The sequence below is a fragment of the Anomaloglossus baeobatrachus genome, chromosome 1 (assembly GCF_048569485.1).
Source record: "Anomaloglossus baeobatrachus isolate aAnoBae1 chromosome 1, aAnoBae1.hap1, whole genome shotgun sequence".
NCBI lineage: Eukaryota > Metazoa > Chordata > Amphibia > Anura > Aromobatidae > Anomaloglossus > Anomaloglossus baeobatrachus.
In genome coordinates, this window is record NC_134353.1 from 335413726 (window position 1) to 335438161 (window position 24436).

The following is a 24436-nucleotide window of genomic DNA, read 5'->3' on the forward strand; positions in this document are numbered from 1 at the left end:
GGAGACTGGTAAGTATGAAACGCTTGCAGGAATCCTCCTCTTCCTTCTGCCACCATTTTTAATCGCTTGATTAGGGTCCCCATAGACTTATTTGGGGATTGGTGTCCAGCTACATATTTGAGATCAATACCGGGCCCGAACAGTTGTTTTTTTTTTTGTTTTGTTTTTTTTTAAAAAAACAGTTGGACCCTCTGATCCTGGGTATCTGCGGGTCCGCCTATCACTACACTTATCCATCCATCAGGAAGGCATCTGATTTCACAAAAATTGGAGTTGAGGATATGGTGACCTAATTTTAACATCATCATGTCTGTACAGGATTACATAAAGAGGCATGATGATTTTCACAAGCCTATGTCTACAAAAGATCTGTAGTTAGTTCTCCAAGATGTTTGGAACAACCTATCTTCCTAGTTCCTTCAAAAACTGTACAATAGTACTTAAAAGCATTTGTTGTTTTAAAGGCAAATATTTGATTTAGGTTTTTCATTTCTGTTTTTCACTTTGCTTATTGTACGCAGGCAATTTATTTACTAAAGAATTTTTTTCTGAATATTTTGTATTTTATTGTTACAATTTAATGCCTTTTTTGCCAATCATAATCCAAAATGGAAAAAAAAAGCCCAAACACCTTTTTCTTAAAAAAGCCAGAAATTAGCTCCGACCTCTGTCAAACTTGTGATCCTTGTGTCATATATATGACAATATACTGCTCTCTAGTTGCAGGAAACAAAATCATAATGCAACTCAAAATGACTACAAGATATATGATAAAGAGGAGTTGACCATAATTATTGGCTGCTCCGTTATTAGTGTATTTATTACACACACACATAATGACCCTGTTGCACACAATTTGCCTTGTTTCCCCTTCCTCCACAGTAACACTGATATGGATTTTAGTGTCTTTCTAACTTTTTTATTTTTTTAACCAAGATCCTAGCTAGGACTGATTAGAGACCAGGAGCATTTTTTCTTCTTTATGACCATTATTTGGCCCAGTAAGCAGCACAATGTACAAGATCCAGAGGACTGAAACATCCACTTGTCTGCAGTAAAGGAGGTAGTGTGTGCCGGTTGATTGCTAAAGGCCATGTTCTTCATCAGGCGAGTGAATGAACCATGCTGCCAAAACAATAATGTCCCATAGAAGTACTTCATTTTCTTCAATGGGAATAGAGCTCAAATGGAAATCTCACCAAAGTTTACAGAGTCAGAAAACACATCTATAGGAGTATAATGCTGTAAATATTAGATATTCTATCTGTTTTTACAGAGATCAGTGAAAATTGAAATGTCGATTACAATAGTACAGTTAACAGTAGCCTTTTATCAGTTTTAGCTGCTGATTATTAAATATAATTCCTGATTACTACTTGATAATTTTTGGACTTACATGGGTTTTATCCTGTCTTCCTATGAGGCATTTTAACTACCTCTCCATTGACTGGAGTTTGCGTCAGTTCCCAATCACTTTGCTCAAATCTACATCTATAATAAATTTATGCCATAAATGTACATGGCATGGCCCATCAAAATAAATATACAAACAATTGGCAGAACATGCATCTTTAATGGGCATTCGGAAGATTTTAGCTGTTACAGCTGTGGTAAGTCGTGGCAATAAATCTGAAAAGAAACGTAGCCGTTTCGTAACATGTCAGGGTTTGTTGGGTATACAAGAGTGGGAGCAGCTTTTACAGATAGCCTGACGATCTCACAGGATAACTTCTTTAGCGACAATGGGCCCAATTTATCAAAGCTTTTCCGCCAGTATTCTCACGTACAAAGCTTAGAAAAGTCACAAAACCTTTGGTGCAGTGTGACTGCACTAAAATGTTGTGATTTCTCATAACATTTTCACCAAGTCTTGACAAAGTGAGTGGAGCTAAGGCTGCTTTCACACCTCCGTTTTTTCCTGTGCGGCACAATCCGGCACTTTGCAGGAAAAACGCAACCGTTTTTTTTTGCTGCCGGTTGCGTTTTTCCTGCATAGACTTTAATTAGTGCCACATTGTGCCGCATGGGCTTGCGTTCCGTCCGGTATTTGCCGCATGCGGCAGATTTAGCCGATGCGGCGGCCGGATGGAACGTTGCCTGGCACGTTTTTTTGTGCGGCAAAAAAAACGCATCGCGCCACATCCAGCCGATGCGGCGCATTTTTCAATGCATGTCCATGGACGGCGGATGTGGCGCAATGCAGCAAAAACTGCAACCGGCCACCGCATGCGGTTTTTGCCACTGCGCATGCTCAGTAGCATGCCGCAAGCGTAAGAAAACGGACGGGCCACATTTTAAAAAAGTATGCAAAGGATGCGGCTTTTTCGACGCATCCGTTGCATAGGTTTTAGAGCCGGACTGCCTGGCTCTGCACCTACCGGATGTGTGAAAGCAGCCTAAGGCGATATGGGGCGTGGCAACCCCCACTTGTCAAATTCTTGACGAGTGTCGTGAAGAGTGCTGTTATCAAGGTTGTAGAGGCACCTTGATTATGATGTTACTGAAGCACTAAAGCCATGTTGCATTCATTTTTTCATGTACTTTATGTAATCAGAATGTGTACTGTAATTCAGGTCAGAAATTTCAATGAGCATAATTGTGGTAATTCAACGTATTAGAACTATCTCTATAATTATACTGTATCTATAACCCTATGTACATATCTGTATCTAATGTCTATATTGATCATATATTCTATCATATTACTTCATCGTTATCTTTGTCTTTACTCCATTTTTATCTCATCTCATATCTTTATGCAACTTGAAGGAGTTGCCTATGTTTGGCGACATTTTTTAACTTAAATTCATGTGATTTGGCCTAAAAAAATATGTTTTAGTTTTATTATGTTCTTGGCTACTTTTATATTGATGGCCATAGCCTTAGGATAGGTAATCAATATCAGATCAATGGTTGAAAGTGACAGCCGACAACCCCACCAAAGAGCAGAATGGAGTTGAACGCAGTAAGCCACTGTGACCACTACACAATTGACTGAGTTGTGCAGCAAAATAAGTGTCTGTTTGTCTGTGAAGAACAGTCTATTTGCTATGTGAGGAGATCATTATTTTTAACGGCCAAATTTCAACATTGTTTTCAACATTGTTTATTTATGCTATTAGCTATCAAAATCTGCATTCTCCAAAGTAAGGTGGCCCCCAGGTGACAGTCAATAAAAGGACCCTTGAGGGTAACATGCCTTGAGAGAGGCTACATTACACAATAAAAGGGTTTATTGCTTGTTTTTGTCTCTCCAAACTGGCCAGCAGTTTGCCTACTCCAGAAGGCAAATATTTTTACCTACTGACTTGTCCTCCACAGTAGAGGATGATGTTGCCACTTAATAAACACATTATGCAGCAAAACTGTTTACTTTTAGACTTAAACCATCATTCCAGTATTTTTTCCCCCATCCCCAAGTTAGAATAATGATTGTAGATACATACTCATCGATCATTGTCTTAACTTGTTTTTATAGCGGCTTTAGTCACTCCAGCACCATGCAACAGCTTTTGCAACTCGCCAGATCACTGTGTGTTACAGAAGTCACTTTTAGCAATACAATGCTATAAAGCCTTGTTCTGAATTATTATTATTATTATTATTATTATTTATTATTCTAGCGCCATTTATTCCATGGCGCTTTACATATGAAAGGGGTATACATAATAGGGACAAGTACAATAATCATAAACAATACAAGGCACAGACTGGTACAGGAGGAGAGAGGTCCCTGCCCGCAATGGCTCACAGTCTACAAGGGATGGGTGAGTATACAGTAGGTGAGGGTAGAGCTGGTCGTGCGTCGCTATATCAGACTGAGGGTTACGGCAGGTTTTCGACTTGTTGGAAGAGGTGAGTGTTCAGGTTCCTTTTGAAGCTTGTCAAGGTAGGCAAGAGTCTGATATGTGGTGGCATAGCATTCCAGAGTATTGGGGAGGCACAGGAGAAATCTTGGATGCAATGGTGGGAAGTGGAGATGAGAGGGGAGTAGAGAAGGAGATCTTGTGAGGATCGAAGGTTACGTGCAGGTAAGTAGACTAGGGGAGACTAGGTCACGGATGTAGGGAGGAGACAGGCTGTGGATGGCTTTGTAGGTCTTGGTTAGGGTTTTGAACTGAAGTTGTTGGGCAATGGGAATCTAGTGAAGGGATTGGCAGAGAGGAGAGGTCGGTGAGAAACAGGACGACAGGTGGATTAGTCATGCAGCATAGTTTACAATAGACTGTAGGGGTGTGAGACTGTTAGAAGGGAGGCCACAGAGCAGGATGTTGCAATAATCCAGGTGGGAGATAATAAGGGCCTGTACTAAGATTTTTTCAGCTTCTTGGGATAGGAATGTACGGATCCGGGAGATATTTTTGAGTTGGGGGTGGCAGGAGGTGAAGAGGGCTTAGATGTGAGGCTTGAAAGAGATATCAGAGTTACTAGATGTCTAGAGTTACGCCCATGCAGCGAGCACGTGGGACTGGGGAAAGTGAGCAGCAATTGACATTGATGGATATGTCAGGTGGGGGGGTTGAGTGAGGAGTGAGGAGGAATTCCCATAGACTTGTATAGAGAAGTTTTAAAAAGTGACCACTACTTTAGACACGAACTGCTGTATCACTTGGCCAGTCAACTGCAGTTATGTGGTGGCAGAGCGGTGCTAAAAACATCTGAAGACGCCGATCGGTGAAAATGTATATACATGCATTACAGTCACATACGTGATCACTGGCAAAGTGATAATCCCCCTCTTCTTTCAAGTGGTACTTTTATTTATACATTATGCATTACAACAATTAACTCGTGTGTGACATTTTTATTTTCTACACATAGTAATTGAGAGTAATAACTGTCATTAAGCTTTTACTGTATGAGTAGTGAGCCAACACAGAGTGGCTTATCAGATTTGATCATAGAGATAGGTCAGTCATGTAGACATCAACGAGATTTTCTGCCTGTAATTATCTGTTGATTTTGTCTCTCTTACCAGCACGCCACCATGACATTGATGTTCTTGCTGATGCTGATCATAGACTGACAAAGCCGTCTCCGTAGCGCATGTATATAACTGCTACCAGACAAACTTTTAAAGCTGAAGTCAATGTTTAGTAATATGCCAACTTTATACAGAACTATTAATATGTGCGTTTGGATATGCTTTTGAAAAACCCATACAAGATGTTGATTTTTCTTTTTTTTTAAACAGATCCATTTTTCTTAAAACATCTTTTTCTTTTGTTGAAAAAAAAAGGAAAAATAAGTCAATCACAATGTATTAGGAAGGTACTTTAGGGTAATACAACAAATCTCTTCCAAATCCTATAAAAAAAACAACAAGAAAACAAAGATGCTAAGCATATTCTAATATATCCACAAGACCTATAACTAGTGCTGAGCGGATCCGGACTGTAAAAGTCCGGATCCCCGCGGTTTCAGCGCTATATCTGTGCCGCACCCGGGCGCGGGATTCCGGGTGTACAATCCAGATTCGGCAATTAATAAAAATGAAGAAAATCAGAAATAAATTAGCGTTTCATACTTACCAAGACTTGGTGTCATGATGGAACACACTGCTTCCGGGTCGCGCATTCACTTCCTGTACTGTCCATCACATACACACAGCTTTCCGTGTTTTCCCTGCCCACCGGCCGTCCTCTCATCTGTGATTGGTTCCTGGCTGACGCGCCCGCCAGCCTGTGACAGCTCTGCCGTGCATTCATCGCTTATCGCGGCTCAGTAATAGGCTGCACTCAGAGCGGGCAGTCGTGCTCTATGGCTGCTCGCTCTGACATGAAGCAGAGCTGGATGTGTCTTCGCTGGATCTCGTGTGGATTACGCCGGAGCTGGAGGGCTGTGTTGGGGGTTAATAAAGTGGTGAAGGAGGAGGCTGCGTTTGTATTTTATTCCAAATAAAGGATTTCTCTGTGTCTTGTTAATTTACTGTAATTTACAGGTTTGTGATGCGGGTGTCTCAAAAACGCCCGTGCGATCACAAACCTAGGGTTTAGTAACAGCCGTGCTCTGTTATTAACCCCTGCTATTACCTTAATTGCCACCGTACCAGGGCAATCAATATGAGCCGATATCAAACCGGAATTGTCACATCTAATAGATGCGGCAATACCGGGTGGCTGCGGGCTGAAAATATACCAGCCCCCAGCCGGCGTTATCATGGCTGGGGATGAAAATTGGGGGGGGGACCGCACGTCGTTTTTTTTTTTTAATTATTTATTTAAATTTAAAAAAAAAATGCATGCGGTCTATCTTAGGCAGCAGTCACACTTGCGAGGGACTCCCACAAGTCTGATATCGCAGTACAACCGCACACACATCTGACAGGAGCGTGCATGTGTTTCTAGGTACATGCATGCTCATGTTCAGACAGTGGCAGACTGTGCCGTGCGATGTCATGTCAGACCCGCACGAGTCTGACATTGCATCACCCGCACACACTTCTGACAGGAGCGTGCATGTGTTTCTAGGTACATGCACGCTCATGTTCAGACAGTGGCAGACTGTGACGGGTGATGTCATGTCAGACCCGCACGAGTCTAACATATCATCACCTGCACACTTCTGAGGGCTCTTGTACACTTACGTACCGCTTTCGATGTGACATGCAAATGACCTTCTGCTGCGGGTGTCAGCCGAGGGTCATGCGACTGTGATGCGATCTTGCAATTGCATCACAGGAGCGGAGAAGATAGAGGGAGCACTTTCTCCCCATCTCCTCCGCTGTCTGTCTCCGCATGCACCGGTGCGATCTTACACTGGTGCGATCCAATCGCATGACACACGGCTCACGCTGGCAGTACAGCAGAGCCGAGTGTCACTCAAGTGTCCCTTCTACTGAGGTCAGTGAGAGCAGACCTCTGCTGCGGGGGGCGGGCTGGCACTGAGGAGGGGAGGAGCTGGAGCTGTGGAGGAGAAAATGTCACAGCCTATCCTGTCTCAGCCTCTGCTCAGTCAGTGTCTACACTCAGAGCTGGCAGCCGTGCTTTACGGCTGCTAGCTGTGTGATATGTAGCAGAGACGGATGTGTCGCCATGGGACGTGTAGATTACGCCGGAGCTGCAGGGTGTTTGGTAATAAAGTGGTGAACAAGGACGCGTTTGTACTTTATTCTAAATAAAGGATTTTTCTGTGTGTGTGTGTTTATTTACATTCATTTACAGGTTTGTGATGCGAGTATCTCACAGACGCCCGTGCGATCACAAACCTATTACCCTGACTGGCACCGCATCACGCCTCCGGAAAGAGCCGGTAATGTCCCGGGATTGCCACATCTAATAGATGCGGCAATACCGGGTGGCTGCGGGCTGAAATACCAGCCCGCAGCCGGCATTACCAATGGCTGATGATGAAAATTAGGGGTGACCGCATGTCGGGTTGTTTAATTATTTATTTAAATAAAATAAAAAAAAAAGCCGGAGTCACACTTGCGACGGATACACTGCTTTCCCCGCCCACCGGCCGTCCTGACGCTTGTGATTGGTTGCAGTCAGCTGACACGCTGCCACTCAGGGTGGGGGCGTGTCTAACTGTAACCAATGACACGCACCAGTGGGCAGGCAAAAGAATGAATATTGAATTGTCGGCTCCGGAAGAGAAAAACGTGACCCGGAAGAAGTGTGCTGCCATGCCAGTGAGTACACGCACGCGCTCCTACGCCCCATCCCCTCCACAAACGTTTTTAATCTCCAGGTTCCGGTCCCCATTGACTTATATGGGCACCGGATTCCGTAGCGGATCGGACTTATTTTTAAGTCTGTCAGTGATCCGCCAGCCCCGATTTTTTTGTGCGTTTGATCAGCTCTACCTATAACCAATTGAATAAAGACAAGTTAAAATTATAATGAAAGTACACTACGTTGAAGGTATCATTAACCATTCTGAATCATGGAAGTATCAGTGTATAGTTATCAAGATTTGATCCATCACTCTATCCCAGAGTAGGATATAGGCCGAAACACCAGGGGTATCTGTCCATGTTTCCCAAATTCTGTCAGTTAGGTAATGCATTCCTTTTCAGATATTTACCTATTCTATATGTATAATATAGTTCATTTGGGGGGGATCAGCATAGTATTCCAAGCTAGACCAACAGCTTCCTAGCTTGGAATAAAATGTATAAAATGCTCAAAGCAACCGAAAAGTCTAGATGAACTCCATTCTCTAACTGACCCAAAATACAGATTTTGGGTTCCAGTCGAATTTAAATATTGTAAATCTGTTTAATGAAATCCAGAACCTCATTACATGTGCCCCTTTTCTCATATGTTGCACTAATGTAAGATGCATTCATTTACAGCCTTCGGATTAGCTCTTAATTGTTTGTTGAGTTCTTGTATGGCTTTTATTGTTGAATAGGTTTCCCCTTTATTATGATATTTTACTAACTGATCAATTTTTTAAAAGGTATGATTTCTTTTAACAGTGAAAAGTATTTGGCCAATTTGAAGACTCAGAAAATGAAGGGATTACAATTGTTACGACTGCATTTTATAGTGACCTGGCTCACTCCCCTTATTCCTCAGAATGACCATCTGCTTCACTGTTTGATTGTGCCAAGTTCATTCTGAGCTCCAACTGCATACTGCCCCATATGTGAATATTAAATACCACAGCTATATATAGTATTCTATATCGTTCCAATCAGAAGACATTGGCATTTGTTGCCATTTTATCTAGTTTCCTTTCTTAATGTCCTCTCTTTTTTTTTTTCTTTTAAGATTGTGATCCATCGTGCCAAACATGCTCTTCAGACAACAACAGATGCTTAAGCTGTGCCAAAGGCAGAATTTCTCACCATGGCAGATGTGTGCTACAGTGTCCAGCGAGTTATTATGCTGACTCTGATGGAGTGTGTATAGGTAGGAATTATTTTCATCTTTGACCTACAAATTGTCACAGTGGTTATTCTTCTTAAAATTAGTCAAAACAAAAAATGATTGGAAATGTTGTGTTTTAGATTAACACATTCATACTTTATTTAGCAATTTAGGGCACACAATGAATTGCATTTTAATAATTGATGTTAATGACTTTACTACCAGAAATTAAGCTGTCCACCGCTGACATTGTCTGTCTGAGCTAAAAGTCAGAGAAACTGCAGTATGGTCCAATATTACCCAATAATGCTTTGATAATTTGCAGCAATAGAAATATAATAATCTTCAGATTCTTTTAGCAGACTATACTGTTTTGGGTTTGCTTTTATCAGCAAACTGTACACTGTAAAATAAATCACCCTTAACCTTTTTAATGATCTGTGTTTGTATATTCAGTAGTTTTTTTTTCTAACCAGCATAAATAATTATTACATTGTTTCTTGTTTCTTTTCTTTCTTTGATACACACTGTCATGTAAAACTCTTGAAGGGTCCTTACTCTCTCTCCCCACCATCAGCCACATATCGCCATGACGATTATCTGATCGGCCTGAAAGCTTAGGAATTTACGACTCGGGCATGGTGGAGCTACAGCCAAAAGATGCACAGAAAGACAATCCTTGACAATCCTTTGTTCTATTGGAGGGAAAACTCCTAATACAGTTTTTTACGTGGCCCGTTAATGCTAGAAAAATGAAAAACATACTGCCAGAATCCCTGTGAAGCGCTGTTCAGCGCACTGTTTAGCTTGACTGGGAGATTGCTGGTATCACGACAAATTAGTATTGGCCAGTAAAATCATGCTAGATGCATTGTGTTTGGTATCTATGTAAATGTAAAATCGAGATATAAAATATGACGCTAATATCTTTCATCTGTGTGGCCCAGGGGCAAAGATATGTGAAAAGCTAAAATTAAAGAACTTTGTGACACTCTTGGCACAGCCCACAAGAGACTGTAAAATGAGTTCACAGAGAGGGGGGTTACCTGAGGGCATAAGAGCGATTAGCTCCTTGTTGGGGGGAGTCAGTACTGGAGGGCATCAGTAAGTGGTGATGCTGGCCGTCGTTCTACCATCTTCTTCTCTTGGAGCCCCTCCCTCCCTAAATTCAGACATCACATCTATAGCACGAGTTTAGTAAGTTTTACATTTATACCTTTTATTTTTATGTAACTGTCTATACTGTATTTGTATTGTTCCCTTTTGTAAATTCTTGTATATTTTTTAAACATTGCCTATTTTCAGATTAAATATATAAAATGTAATAGTTCATTTCCTTCTGTTCTATATACGAACCGAAACCCATCCGAAAAGCCTTCTGCTATCTGAAACGGGTCCCCAGCTACCTGTAGAAAGTCTGGGTGGTGGCAGCGTAATTATTATTGCATAGAATTATTGAAGTGCTATCATTAAGGGTACCGAGGTATATATATATTCCATTAGCGGGAATCAGTGATATATACATTTACCCTTGCTGTGAGAATTCCAATATTTGGCATTATTAGCTCAGCAGCCTCTTTTTATGCATTGTCCTGCAGTACCAAAAGTGGCCTGCCGAAAAGGGGGGCGCTAGAGAGTAGTCGTGTTTGTGACAAATTAGTGAACAGCTGCGGGATATCTGAGTGACTCCCCCGGCTGTTCGTGACACACACCTATTTATGCAAGGCAAGTAGGAAATTTTTTTTTTTTAATCCAATCAATTTTTATTGTAGGAAGTTACATTACAAAAAGGAGAAATTCAGGTATCATTGGCAATAATACACAAAGAGGACAACGCTGTAACACGTGGTAGTATCACCTTTGATTATGATTCACATTTCCTGTCACACCACCACCAATCATGTCTGATGCAAGTTGCAACTTTTTTTAGGTTAATCAATACCCAATACGTATAGAGTCAGCCTACCAATTTACTCTTTAATCCTCAAAACAAGGGATCCAAACAACCAGAACCAGAGAGTAAGAAAGGAAGATAAGAAAAGGGAGGGGAGAGAGAGGTGGGGGAGAGGGGGAGAGCCATGGATGGTTGCAAGGAAGCAACCAGGGAGGGGGAGCGGGGAGGGAGGGAATTGGATGGCGTTTCGGGGTAGCCCGAGCAGTAACAACAACAGAGATTTAAACACCTTGAATATTGACATGTGGTATGGGTGGACTCCCTGCGTAACACTCTCTTTGACCCTATTTGACCCATTTTTAATTATCAACAGTTTGCCCTGGAGACAGATGCCTGACAGGGGATGCATATACAGAGTTTAGCCACGTGTCCCAAATCTGAAGTATTTTGTTTTTGGCGCTTATGGAGTGAGCCAGACAGAACTCGTATTGGCATTGGAGATTAATTCGGTTATATAGTTCAACTAATGTAGGCGTCTTTGGGGATTTCCAGTGCAAACTTATGCAATATCTGGCAGCTACTAGAATGTGAACTAATAAACCCCTGGATTCCCAAGAGAACTCCTCTATACCCACGTTTAGCACTGCCAAACCTGGATTCGGATTAATAGGATTGCCTGTCAGCTCACCCATCAGGCCAAACACCTCCAACCAGAACGAGAAAACTTTGGGACAAGCCCACCAGCAGTGACCAAGAGTACCCCTTTGGAGGCAGCCCTTCTAACAATGTGTAACAGCAGCAAGGGGGGAGAATGCACCACAATAGCAAAATAAATCAATAAAGGGGGTGCTGATAATGCAATGGAACACGTAATGGGTAAAGAGGGAGGAAAGACATTGCATATAACGCACAACCCACAATGAAATGTACAAGAACCTTTATTAGCAGTACAAAAATACAATTTAAAAACAATTAAAACATGTAGAAAAAACAAGATCCTGTACCCACAAGTGTATAATAATTATCATAATTCAACAGAGTACACTAGTGAAGCCAAGCCACAAATAGGAAATAAATTGCGAACTGGTAGAATATATATATACAAAAGGCCAAAAGACCAGGAGTATCACATGCAGTCAGGATGAAAAATGACTACAATCAGTCCTGGAAACAATAGCCAAAAACCATGCAATTTAAATAGCTCTATATAAGGCTAAGGCCCAGGGAACAGGTTTCAACCCTGGATTGCCAGGAACTTGTGGGCCCTGTGCTTCTTGCCCAGCAGGGCTATGATGCCCTTATGATCATACAATGATTTATTCTGCAGGTCCAGAGGTATTATAGGTGATTTAGCCTTATATAGAGCTATTTAAATTGCATGGTTTTTGGCTATTGTTTCCAGGACTGATTGTAGTCATTTTTCATCCTGACTGCATGTGATACTCCTGGTCTTTTGGCCTTTTGTATATATATATTCTACCAGTTCGCAATTTATTTCCTATTTGTGGCTTGGCTTCACTAGTGTACTCTGTTGAATTATGATAATTATTATACACTTGTGGGTACAGGATCTTGTTTTTTCTACATGTTTTAATTGTTTTTAAATTGTATTTTTGTACTGCTAATAAAGGTTCTTGTATATTTCATTGTGGGTTGTGCGTTATATGCAATGTCTTTCCTCCCTCTTTGCCCTTCTAACAATGTGGCGAATAATTTGGGAGGAACTGTGCTAAGTTGGCTGGGGACCGATACCATCGCAGGTGTACTTTTTTCAGATGCTCCAGATGATTTATACACTTGGAATATTTTTGGATATTTGCTGATGCCGAGTGCCAGTTTGAAGGAGAGGTAGAGACACTCAACTCCACGTCCCATTTATTCATATAAGGAGATTTTTGCTCTTCGGGGGGGTTATTGAGCCATTTGTATGTCGAGGAGATACCTTTGGATTTAATTATCTTTTTAAATACCAAAGCCTTTGTTGTAGGTAACAGAGGATTCGACTTTGGAGGAAATTTAGAGGCCAGAAAATGACTAATTTGGATGTGTTGATAGAAACAGCCCTTTAAAGAGGGGTGTTCCCGTACTATTTCATTAAAGGGGTTAACACCCAAATCAGAGTATAGATCCGCCAGCACTGTAATGCCCGATCCCTCCCACCTGGCCAGATTCAAAAAGGGGATTTGAGATTCCAACGACTTGAGGGAAATCTCTGAAAGAGGAATCTGAATCTTATGAATCAAGTCATTTCGCCAGACCTCCAGGGAGGCTGACATGGTGGGAACACACGGGGAGAACCGTGAACGGCTCAAATATTCTGCTTCCATCATTCTTCTGACCGAGCCCTGGTGGGACAGGAAATTTTCAATCTGAGCCCATCTATGTGAATTACCTGGACGCCACCATTCCTTTAGTGATTCAATTAGTAAGGCTTTATAATATGCCGATATGTTTGGGGTGCCCAATCCCACTAAGTCATATGGGGGGTATAATACTTTACCTGCGACCCTAGCCCTTTTATTACCCCAGACAAATTTGTTAGTCAACGATTGAAGTTTCATCAGGGTTTTGTGATACATTTTGATGGGAAGGCATCTGAGCACATACAATATTTTGGGTAAGAAAACCATTTTAAAGGACTGTATCCTGGCCATCCAGGACAATGATATTTTTTCATACCTTCCCAATTCCTTTTCTAAATTTTGGATCAGAGGTTCCAAATTTTCTTTAATTAACATCTGCGATGGTGTCAGCTTAATACCCAAATAAGGTATCCCCCTGTCGCACCATTTGAATTGAAAGGCCCCCTCCAGCGCACTCCTGGCCTCCACCGGTACATTAAACGGCAGTATCAAAGACTTTGCTGCATTAAGCTTATAATACGACACTTTAGAAAAGTTTGATAATGTGTTCACCACTGCTGGAATCGACACTGCAAGGTTAGAACAGGAAATTATCACATCGTCTGCGTATAAACCAAGTTTATGTTCAAATTCCCCAACTCTTATACCAGAAATGGCTATGTTTTTTCGTATAGCTTCCGCCAGAGGTTCTACCACTAAAGCAAAAATAGCGGGAGACAATGGACACCCCTGGCGGGTGCCATTACTTATTTGAAATTTAGATGACAGAAACCCCGATGCCAACACTGACGCATTTGGGTAAGAGTAGAGGGCTAGAATGGATGACTTGATTTTCCCCAAGAACCCGAATTTTGTTAGAACTCTCTCCAGGTATCCCCAGTGCACCCTGTCAAAGGCTTTTTCAGCATCAAGAGACAGGAATGCACTGGGTTCACCCGATATCTCCACCAGTCCAATCAAGTCAAGCATCCGTCTGGTGCCATCCTTAGATTGCCTCCCTGTCACAAACCCAACTTGGTCTGGAGCCACTAAGGTCAGGATCACTTTATGAAGTCTATCTGCCACTAGTTTGGCATAAATTTTAACATCACAATTTAGGAGTGAAATAGGCCTAAAATTACCCGGGGTGTCTGCAGGTTTCCCTGGCTTGGGTAGCGTGATAATAATCGCTTCTAAGTTGTCTGGGGAAATTGACCCTTTATTTTGCCAAAAATTTAAGGTTTTTGACATAAAGGGGGACAGAGTGGATGTAAATTGTTTGTAATATTTGTATGGCAGCCCATCGGGGCCCGGGGCAGAGTTAGACTTAGTCATTTTGATGGCACCTAGGATTTCATGTGTAGTAAAGGGAAGATTAAGTTCCTCTAATTTCTCATCTGAGACCCGGGGAAGATCCAGGGTGTCTAGGAAACCCTGTATATCCACTTGAGTCGGCTGTGACGTATTGGAATCATATTTTAGATTATACAGGGCCTCATAGTATTTCGCAAATGCTTATGCTATTTCAATGGGATGTCTAGTGATTGTTCCGTTTGGGTCCCTCAGGAATTCTATTTTAGATTGGATCTCACGTTTTTTCGTCCTTCTTGCCAATAAGGACCCCGCTTTATCCCCCATAGCATAAAATGTCGATCTATTTTTTTTAAGATTATGTTCGTATTTTTGCAGGAGTAGGGATCTTAGTTGGAATCTATGGGTTACAATTTCTTTAGTCAAGTTAGGGGATGCTTTGGGTGTATTCAGGGATTCAAGGTGATGAATACGGGTTAATATATATTTAATATCTGCGTCTTTTTTCCTTTTTTGGATGGAGGCTATTTTTATGAGCTGCCCTCTGACTACTGCTTTATGAGCAGAGGCAAGTAGGAAATTAAAAAAAAGAAAATAATCACTTTATTAAAGAAGCACTCCCATCAAAGTTTAAATTCTCTTAATATATTGCAATCATCATATTATATAGCACTGTGTACTTATAATTGCTCATTTTGCCCTTCAATATAGGTAATTCTTCTATTTTCCATTAGGCCTATGATCACGGGATTAAAAACTGACTAGCTGAATCCTTCTAAGCTCTATGTAGAAATTGGATGTCAATTTTCTCTCCATCAGTCATCAGTGCAAAAGTCCCTGGCAGAGAGAAGGATGGAGCAGCTGGGTCAAACGTTGAAGAGGAGAATGATTCATGTAGTGACAAGAGACTTCCTGCTTCTACATAGAGCACAGAAAAGAGAAGAATTTACTGGGTAGAAGGGGAAAATGAGCAATTGTAAGTACACAGTGCTATATAATATGATAACTGCAATATATTAAGAGGATAACATTTTTGATGGGAGTGCTTCCTTAAATCATAATATACAAGTGATACATTAAGAAATGGAACATAAGTATGGAATAAAAAATAATAAAGTACTCTGCATAATAATTGCATGTCTAGGAGATATGCCACACAAAAGGCAATGTAAAAGGTACAACTAAATGACAAATGGATAAAGAAGAAAATAAGTGTGAAAAATAAAATGGGGAACAAATCTACGAGGGTAGTTTTGTGGGAAATATGCTGAGAACCAGATCCTTAACTTGAAAGTGATATATTAAACAAATAAACTACCTACAAATAACAGCGATGTAAGGATACATAAAAGATACATCACATGCCAATGCTACTTTAGGGTCAGCTTTCCTTGATTCAGCCTATCTTCATATTTATGATGGTAATCCCATCCACCACATTTACCATTTAGACTAGTTATTATGATATATGCTCTGATTTTTTGCATTCCATTGTACATTTAAGACTTTGTGCAATATTAGTTTGTTTTTGTTATATAACAAAGAGGAAATAAATATGTTTTCAAGAAAAATAGTTTAGTTACTACAGAGCTCTTGTTAAATTCTTAAGAACCCTTACGTATTGCAGTATTGTTTCCTAATTGTGTCCATTTGTGTTTCGGGGAGCTTTTGGTTTCTTAACATGGCGTCTAGTGAAAGAACCACCAGTTACTAGAAACCATATGTTAACATTTTGTATAAATTAAGCCAAGGTTCTTTATAGGTTTAGTGCAAGCATTACTAACTGCACATTGACATATTTCAGGCAGGCAGATAGCCCATATCGGGATTATATAGCCGTATTATTTATCCAGCCAAACTGCAGATTTTCAAGGCATCTCAATTACAGTCAGCTTGTTATATTTCTGGTGGTAAAGTGGCAAGAAGAAATCAAGTCGGTAGAGATATGATTGTGAATGACAAGCAATAAACAGCATCTATTACCACTAATGTAATATCATCTGTCACAATGTAAGTGACAATGTGCAGTTAGGAGAACGGCAAGAGTGACATGAAAAGATTTTCAGTGCAGAACTTAATGTTCTAGCCTTGTAAATTTGTACAGCGACATTCTTTAGGATACAGTATGCAGGATGGTTAGAAATTAGATTTGTGTCATATACTGAGAATATCCGATTACTAGAATCCTTGTCTGTCACACTTGGATACTGGATATTGGATAAAGCACATATTGTAACTGGGGGTAGATAAGGCCATTCTAATAGAGAAAGTCTCTGTATGTGGCATTTTTATTTAACAGAAATTTGTTACATATTAATTTTACTATGACCTGGCCCTTGATCTGTCCATAAATTGTACATGTATTTCACTTATTGCAGTCAGGGTTCCCAACTTGATTTTTTATTTTTTCTGCACAGCTTATCAAAAAATCATGGACAGACAATATTTTTTATGGACAGATTTTGAATCCAGAATAAACCATGACTATGGAATGGCTGACCTTTAGCCTCCTACCTAATAATACCCTCCATAGCCACCCGTACTTACCCTCCCAACAATGACAAACATAAGATTTTGTTTGAAATTTTTGGCCACAGCAGCCTTTTATTGAAAATTAAATACTACATAAGAAAATAGCCGTGAGGAAGAACAGGTCTGTGAAAACCAAACCATAAATTCTGGCACCATCCACTAGCCTCTTTGCCCCCAATTGCATTGCACCAATTCAAGAGCCCTCCTGCTGGATGGCACCCCCCATAAAATTGTCCCTCTGAGACCTCAGCTCAGTAGTAGGGACTTCCCAAATGTTAACAACCATTTAACATAAAAGGAGAGAGGGAAGTGGTGGATTAACCAACCGATTCCACCACTCCCCTTCCTCTACAACACCAATTGGCTTTCAAAAGACCCGCTCCTGCCCACTACCATGACCAAGTAAACATCACAATATAAATCAAAATTGCATTACATCAAACCATGGCCTACACGATAAATGAGAAAGGGAGGGCGAGACTTTCTGATATACCAACAAACTGCCCCAAACCTCACCCTGCGCCCCCAATCAGGAAAGACTCCACATGGGGCACCTCCCCATAACCAACCCACAGATTTTGAACATGTTCCCACTCCCATGAGCCTGCAAGACTACATCTTGACAAACAAATCCCAATTTAAACACCATAAACTAACTAGTACCTGGCAGTTATCCTAGTCATGCGGTCCTCCCATTTAGCTCCCTCCAGGGTCCCAGTACAAGCCCTACTTTATGATTATAAGTGATGTGTCTGCATCCCATAATTCTGATATGAAGACATCAGCTGCATTCACTGTAAAATGGTGATGATAATTACAGTCAAAATAATCTATATAAATTTCTTCACCTTAAAAAAAATTATGGACTCCTTATTTTTTCTTTTCATTAGGACAAAAAAAATGCCCTGGAATTTCTGCACAGTAGGCAACCCAGATGGAATATTTCAAGTCTTTGTCTTAGTTTAGCTTTACAACATTTTATGATTTCAAATGTTGGAATTGAATTGTGATTGACAGAAATGTTGTTTCATGTCCATGAAGCATCTGGTGTTTTATTCTTTGTTTCCTCAGCATGTCACAAAGATTGTGCATCATGTTCCGGAGCACTAGCCAACCAGTGCACATCCTGCTCACCTGCTCTGGCCCTGCTGAAAGGACAATGCATCAGTAACTGTGGCATAGGATATTATTTTGAAGGAAATCACTGCAATGGTATTTAATTCTCTTTACTGTTTATAAAGTCATTTAACAGGATATTTTTATACCCAATGAGCCAAGTAGCCAACTAAATGTCTCCCTCCCAGATATTCATATGATGTTTCCAACTTTTCTTCAGTCAATGTTTGCATTTAATACATCAGGACGAGGGGTCAATTCAATCTTAGAACCATATTTATTGCATTAATGTATGTATAAATGGTAAAAAAAAGACTAAACTTTATTTTTGTGATGACCGCAAAATCTATTAGATATGTATTGTCTTACATAAACGATAAATGCAAGAAGCCCTGCCATTTATTTGACACTTGCAGGTCTGACCTTTCTAACCCCTAGCAATAAGTTGTTAAAGCTCTGATAAGCCATAACTGGCAGTATATTTCTTAATAGAACTATAAAATTACATCCCAACCAGGTAATATATGGGTTGCCACTGGACGCCAGAACGATAGCAGTTCTTACAGATGACCTTTAGTTTTCCTTCTAAACAAAGCGATTTGGAGAGAAATAAGTTAAAATGACCTGATTATAAGGATAACAAGCCCAATTGCAGCTATAACTCTCTGCAGAAACAGTGACTGAATAGGATATCCCCTTTAAACACCTCATCTCCCAGATAGCAACAGTGGCTGAAAAGTGGTATAACTTGCTCACTTGTAACTTGCTAGTATTTTGCTATGCACATAGGATAATTTTTAAAATACAATCTTTGGCTGCAAATTTCATTGTAAAACTTCCTAAAAACCACATGAAAAAAAAATAAAGCTGGTTAAGAGCAGCATAGTATTAGAAATACCTAGTTTATTATTATTTGTTACTCATCTATAAAAAACAGTAAATCACTCTACTAAAATGGGAAGAACAGTCTAAGTAGTGTTCCCAATTAGGTTTTATCATTTTTTAAGTTGAAGTCCATCAAGTTAAATCTCTATACTAATATCACAACCAACCAAGAAAATGCACACGATAAATATATTTAGTTCACAAAATGTTTATTAGAGATTAAAAATTAATTAAAATATCGTACAATGAAGATATAAGAATGGAGAGTGTATACAGGTGAAAAAAAATCCCTGGGTTAACCCATTAAAATTAATTACATTGTTAACATGATGTACATAATATAAAGGAAAGAATTAAATCCTTAAAAGTAATTAGTATAACGTCAAATTCAATCATGAAGGGGATCAGGTCTAATTCTTTACAATTATAAATAAATAAATTAATAATTATATAGTGTTGTAAACTAACATTATAATACCGGATAGAACCCCACATAAATTGAATACAGTTGTTTAAGAGATTATTCAGATTATAAATAGTTCTATGTAATGTATTATTTCTATATAAAAATTGATCTTATCAAATAAGATTAAATATAAATATAAATTCATATTATAGTAAAGTGCAAAGTGCTGACACTCAATATGAGACTGCTATGTAATAAAGATACACAGAGTGACCATGCAGAAATAGAAAATACACTGTGTACAATATAATCCAGAATAATCCGAAAACTAGTAATTACTTAGCATCACAAAAGATTGCCATAAAGTTTTAGTACAAACAAAGGGGCCCCAGGGAAGCTCCCGACTCGTGTTTCGCCATTTTTCTTGTTTCCCGTGAAAAGTATCAGCACTTTGCACTTTACTATTATATGAATTTATATTTATATTTAATCTCATTTGATAAGATGCATTTTTATATAGAAATAATACATTACATCTTTCAATTTATAATCTGAATAATCTCTTAAACAACTGTATACAATTTATGTGGGGTTCTATCGAGTATTCTAATGCTAGTTTACAACACTATATAATTATTAATTTATTTATTTATCATTGTAAAGAATTAGACCTGATCCCTACATGATTGAATTTAAAGGTATACTAATTACTTATAAGGATTTAATATTTTCCTCTGTTATCTACATAATGCTAGCAATGTAATTTATTTTAATGGGTTAACCCAGGGAACATTTTTCACCTATATACACTCTCCATTCTAATATCTTCATTGTACAATATTTTAATTAATTTTTAAACTCTAATAAATATTTTGTGAACTTAATATATTTATGCTGTGCATTTTCTTGGTTGGTTGTGATTGATTATATGTACCGGATCCTTAACTATGTTTTTTGGTATAATATGTTGATCCAGAGGAAAGCAATTATCCCATGAGGCAGATGCTAATTGCCCTATATTATGAGATAAAATCCTTTCCAACTTCACAAATGGCACTTAGACTAGTTCATTGGATCAATGACCCATCACAAAATCTAGTGCCCATAACCTGTAATATTATATTTTTCAAGAAAACTATCCAGGTCATCCTTAAATTTTTTTAGAGTATCAATTACCATATTTTTCGGACCATAAGACGCACCGGACCATAAGATGCACCCTGGTTTTAGAGGAGGAAAATATGAAAATAAAATTTTAAGCAAAAAATGTGGTCATGACACACTGTTATGGAGCGAGAATCTGCTGCTGACACTGTTGTGGGGGTAATCTCCCCAAATTCTCTACTAAGGTAACCCATCCTGGTAATGATCCTACTGCCTTGTATATGTATGATCCCCATCCTTGTGTGTGTATATGTATATGTATATGTATGTATATATATATATATATATATATATATATATATACATATATATATATATACAGTGCCTACAAGTAGTATTCAACCCCCTGCAGATTTAGCAGGTTTACACATTCGGAATTAACTTGGCATTGTGACATTTGGACTGTAGATCAGCCTGGAAGTGTGAAATGCACTGCAGCAAAAAAGAATGTTATTTCTTTTTTTATTTTTTTTTTTTAAATTGTGAAAAGTTTATTCAGAGGGTCATTTATTATTCAACCCCTCAAACCACCAGAATTCTGTTTGGTTCCCCTAAAGTATTAAGAAGTATTTCAGGCACAAAGAACTATGAGCTTCACATGTTTGGATTAATTATCTCTTTTTCCAGCCTTTTCTGACTAATTAAGACCCTCCCCAAACTTGTGAATAGCACTCATACATGGTCAACATGGGAAAGACAAATGAGCATTCCAAGGCCATCAGAGACAATATCATGGAGGGTCACAAGGCTGGCAAGGGGTACAAAACCCTTTTCAAGGAGTTGGGCCTACCTGTCTCCACTGTTGGGAGCATCATCCGGAAGTGGAAGGCTTATGGAACTACTGTTAGCCTTCCACGGCCTGGACAGCCTTTGAAAGTTTCCTCCCGTGCCGAGGCCAGGCTTGTCCGAAGAGTCAAGGCTAACCCAAGGACAACAAGGAAGGAGCTCCGAGAAGATCTCATGGCAGTGGGGACATTGGTTTCAGTCAATACCATAAGTAATGTACTCCACCGCAATGGTCTCCGTTCCAGACGAGCCCGTAAGGTACCTTTTACTTTCAAAGCGTCATGTCAAGGCTCGTCTACAGTTTGCTCATGATCACTTGGAGGACTCTGAGACAGACTGGTTCAAGGTTCTCTGGTCTGATGAGACCAAGATCGAGATCTTTGGTGCCAACCACACACGTGACATTTGGAGACTGGATGGCACTGCATACGACCCCAAGAATACCATCCCTACAGTCAAGCATGGTGGTGGCAGCATCATGCTGTGGGGCTGTTTCTCAGCTAAGGGGCCTGGCCATCTTGTCCGCATCCATGGGAAGATGGATAGCACGGCCTACCTGGAGATTTTGGCCAAGAACCTCCGCTCCTCCATCAAGGATCTTAAGATGGGTAGTCATTTCATTTTCCAACAAGACAATGACCCAAAGCACACAGCCAAGAAAACCAAGGCCTGGTTCAAGAGGGGAAAAATCAAGGTGTTGCAGTGGCCTAGTCAGTCTCCTGACCTTAACCCAATTGAAAACTTGTGGAAGGAGCTCAAGATTAATGTCCACATGAGACATCCAAAGAACCTAGATAACTTGGAGAAGATTTGCATGGAGGAGTGGGCCAAGATAACTCCAGGGACCTGTGCCGGCCTGATCAGGTCTTATAAAAGACGATTATTAGCTGTAATTGCAAACGAGGGTTATTCCACAAAATATTAAACCTAGGGGTTGAATAATAATTGACCCACAGTTTTATGTTGAAAATGTATTAAAATTTAACTGAGCAACATAACTTGTTGGTTTGTAAGATTTATGCATCTGTTAATAAATCCTGCTCTTGTTTGAAGTTTGCAGGCTCTAACTTATTTGTATCTTATCAAACCTGCTAAATCTGCAGGGGGTTGAATACTACTTGTAGGCACTGTGTGTATATATATATATATATATATATATATATATATACTGTACAGACCAAACGTTTGGATGCACCTTCTCATTCAAAGAGTTTTCTTTATTTTCATGACTCTGAAAATTGTAGATTCACATTGAAGGCATCAAAACTATGAATTAACACATGTGGAATGAAATACTTATCAAAAGATTGTGAAACAACTGAAAATATGTCTTATATTCTAGGTTCTTCAAAGTAGCCACCTTTTGCTTTTATTACTGCTTTGCACACTCTTGGTATTCTCTTGATGAGCTTCAAGAGGTAGTCACCGGAAATGGTCTTCCAACAGTATTAAAGAAGTTCCCAGAGATGCTTAGCACTTGTTGGCCCTTTTGCCTTCCCTCTGCGGTCCAGCTCACTCCAAACCATCTCGATTGGGTTCAGGTCTGGTGAGTGTGGAGGCCAGGTTATCTGGTGTAGCACCCCATCACTCTCCTTCTTAGTCAAATAGCCCTTACACAGCCTGGAGGTGAGTGTTTGCGGTCATTGTCTTGTTGAAAAATAAATTATGGTCCAACTAAACGCAAACCAGATGGAATAGCATGCCGCTGCAAGATGCTGTGGTAGCCATGCTGGTTCAGTATGCCTTCCATTTTGAATAAATCCCCAACAGAGTCACCAGCAAAGCACCCCCACACCATCACACCTCCTCCTCCATGCTTCACGGTGGGAACCAGGCATGTAGAGTCCATCTGTTCACCTTTTCTGCGTCGCACAAAGACACGGTGGTTGGATCCAACGATCTCAAATTTGGACTCCTCAAACCAAAGCACAGATTTTCACTGGTCTAATGTCCATTCCTTGTGTTCTTTAGCTCATACAAATCTCTTCTGCTTGTTGCCTGTTCTTAGCAGTGGTTTCCTAGCAGCTATTTTAAAATGAAGGCCTGCTGCACAAAGTCTCCTGTTAACAGTTGTTTTAGAGATGTGTCTGCTGCTAGAACTTTGTTTCACATTGACCTGGTTTCTAATCTGAGCTGCTGTTAACCTGCGATTTCTGAGGCTGGTGACTCGGATAAACTTATCCTCCGCAGCAGAGGTGACTCTTGGTCTTCCTTTCCTGGGGCGGTCTTATGTGAGCCAGTTTCTTTGTAGCGTTTGATGGTTTTTGCCACTGCACTTGGGGACACTTTCAAAGTTTTCCCAATTTTTAGGACTGACTGACCTTTTTTTCTTAAAGTAATGATGGCCACTCATTTTTCTTTACTTAGCTGCTTTTTTCTTTCCATTATACAAATTCTAACAGTCTATTCAATAGGTCTATCAGCTGTGTATCCACCAGACTTCTGCACAACACAACTGATGGTCCCAACCCCATTTATAAGGCAAGAAATCCCACTTATTAAACCTGACAGGGCACACCTGTGAAGTGAAAACCATTTCCGGTGACTACCTCTTGAAGCTCATCAAGAGAATGCCAAGAGTGTGCAAAGCAGTAATCAAAGCAAAAGGTGGCTACTTTGAAGAACCTAGAATATAAAACATATTTTCAGTTGTTTCACACTTTGTTACATATTTCATTCCCCATGTGTTAATTCATAGTTTTGGTGCCTTCAATGTGAATTTACAATTTTCAGAGTCCTGAAAATAAAGAAAACTCTTTGAATGAGAAGGTGTGTCCAAACTTTTGGTCTGTACTGTGTGTCCCTCATTTTGATATAACCCTCAACCTGATAAATACCACCATCCTGATCAATCCTGTATAGCCCCTGTCCTGATAAATACCTCCATCCTTGTATGTGCTCCCATCCTGCTATATACCCCAATTAGGGTATATGGCCCGCATCCTGTGGCACACAAAAAAAAATAAACGTTTATACTCACCTTTCCTCGCTCCACGCAGCATCGCTCATCTAATTGTCTGTGCCAGCAGCAGCGCCGCTGACCTGTGTGGAGTCGTGGGCACAGCGATGACATCATCGCTGTGCGCACTGCTCTCCACATACATCACAGGAGGACATCGCGATGCTGCAGGGATCGGTGGCCGGTTAGTATACCGTACTTATTCAGTGCCCCCCCCGCGCT

The 24436-nt window shown here is 40.0% G+C and overlaps 1 protein-coding gene across 1 annotated transcript in view; it reads left to right on the top strand.

The window, feature by feature from the left end:
* The window catches only part of FRAS1 (Fraser extracellular matrix complex subunit 1), a 724001-nt gene that overhangs the window by 427548 nt on the left and 272017 nt on the right, over positions 1-24436 (top strand). Inside the window, exons 16-17 of the mRNA XM_075352182.1 lie at positions 8721-8861; positions 17970-18110. Coding sequence (XP_075208297.1) covers positions 8721-8861; positions 17970-18110 — 282 coding nt within the window. The remainder of the gene's footprint in view (positions 1-8720; positions 8862-17969; positions 18111-24436) is intronic.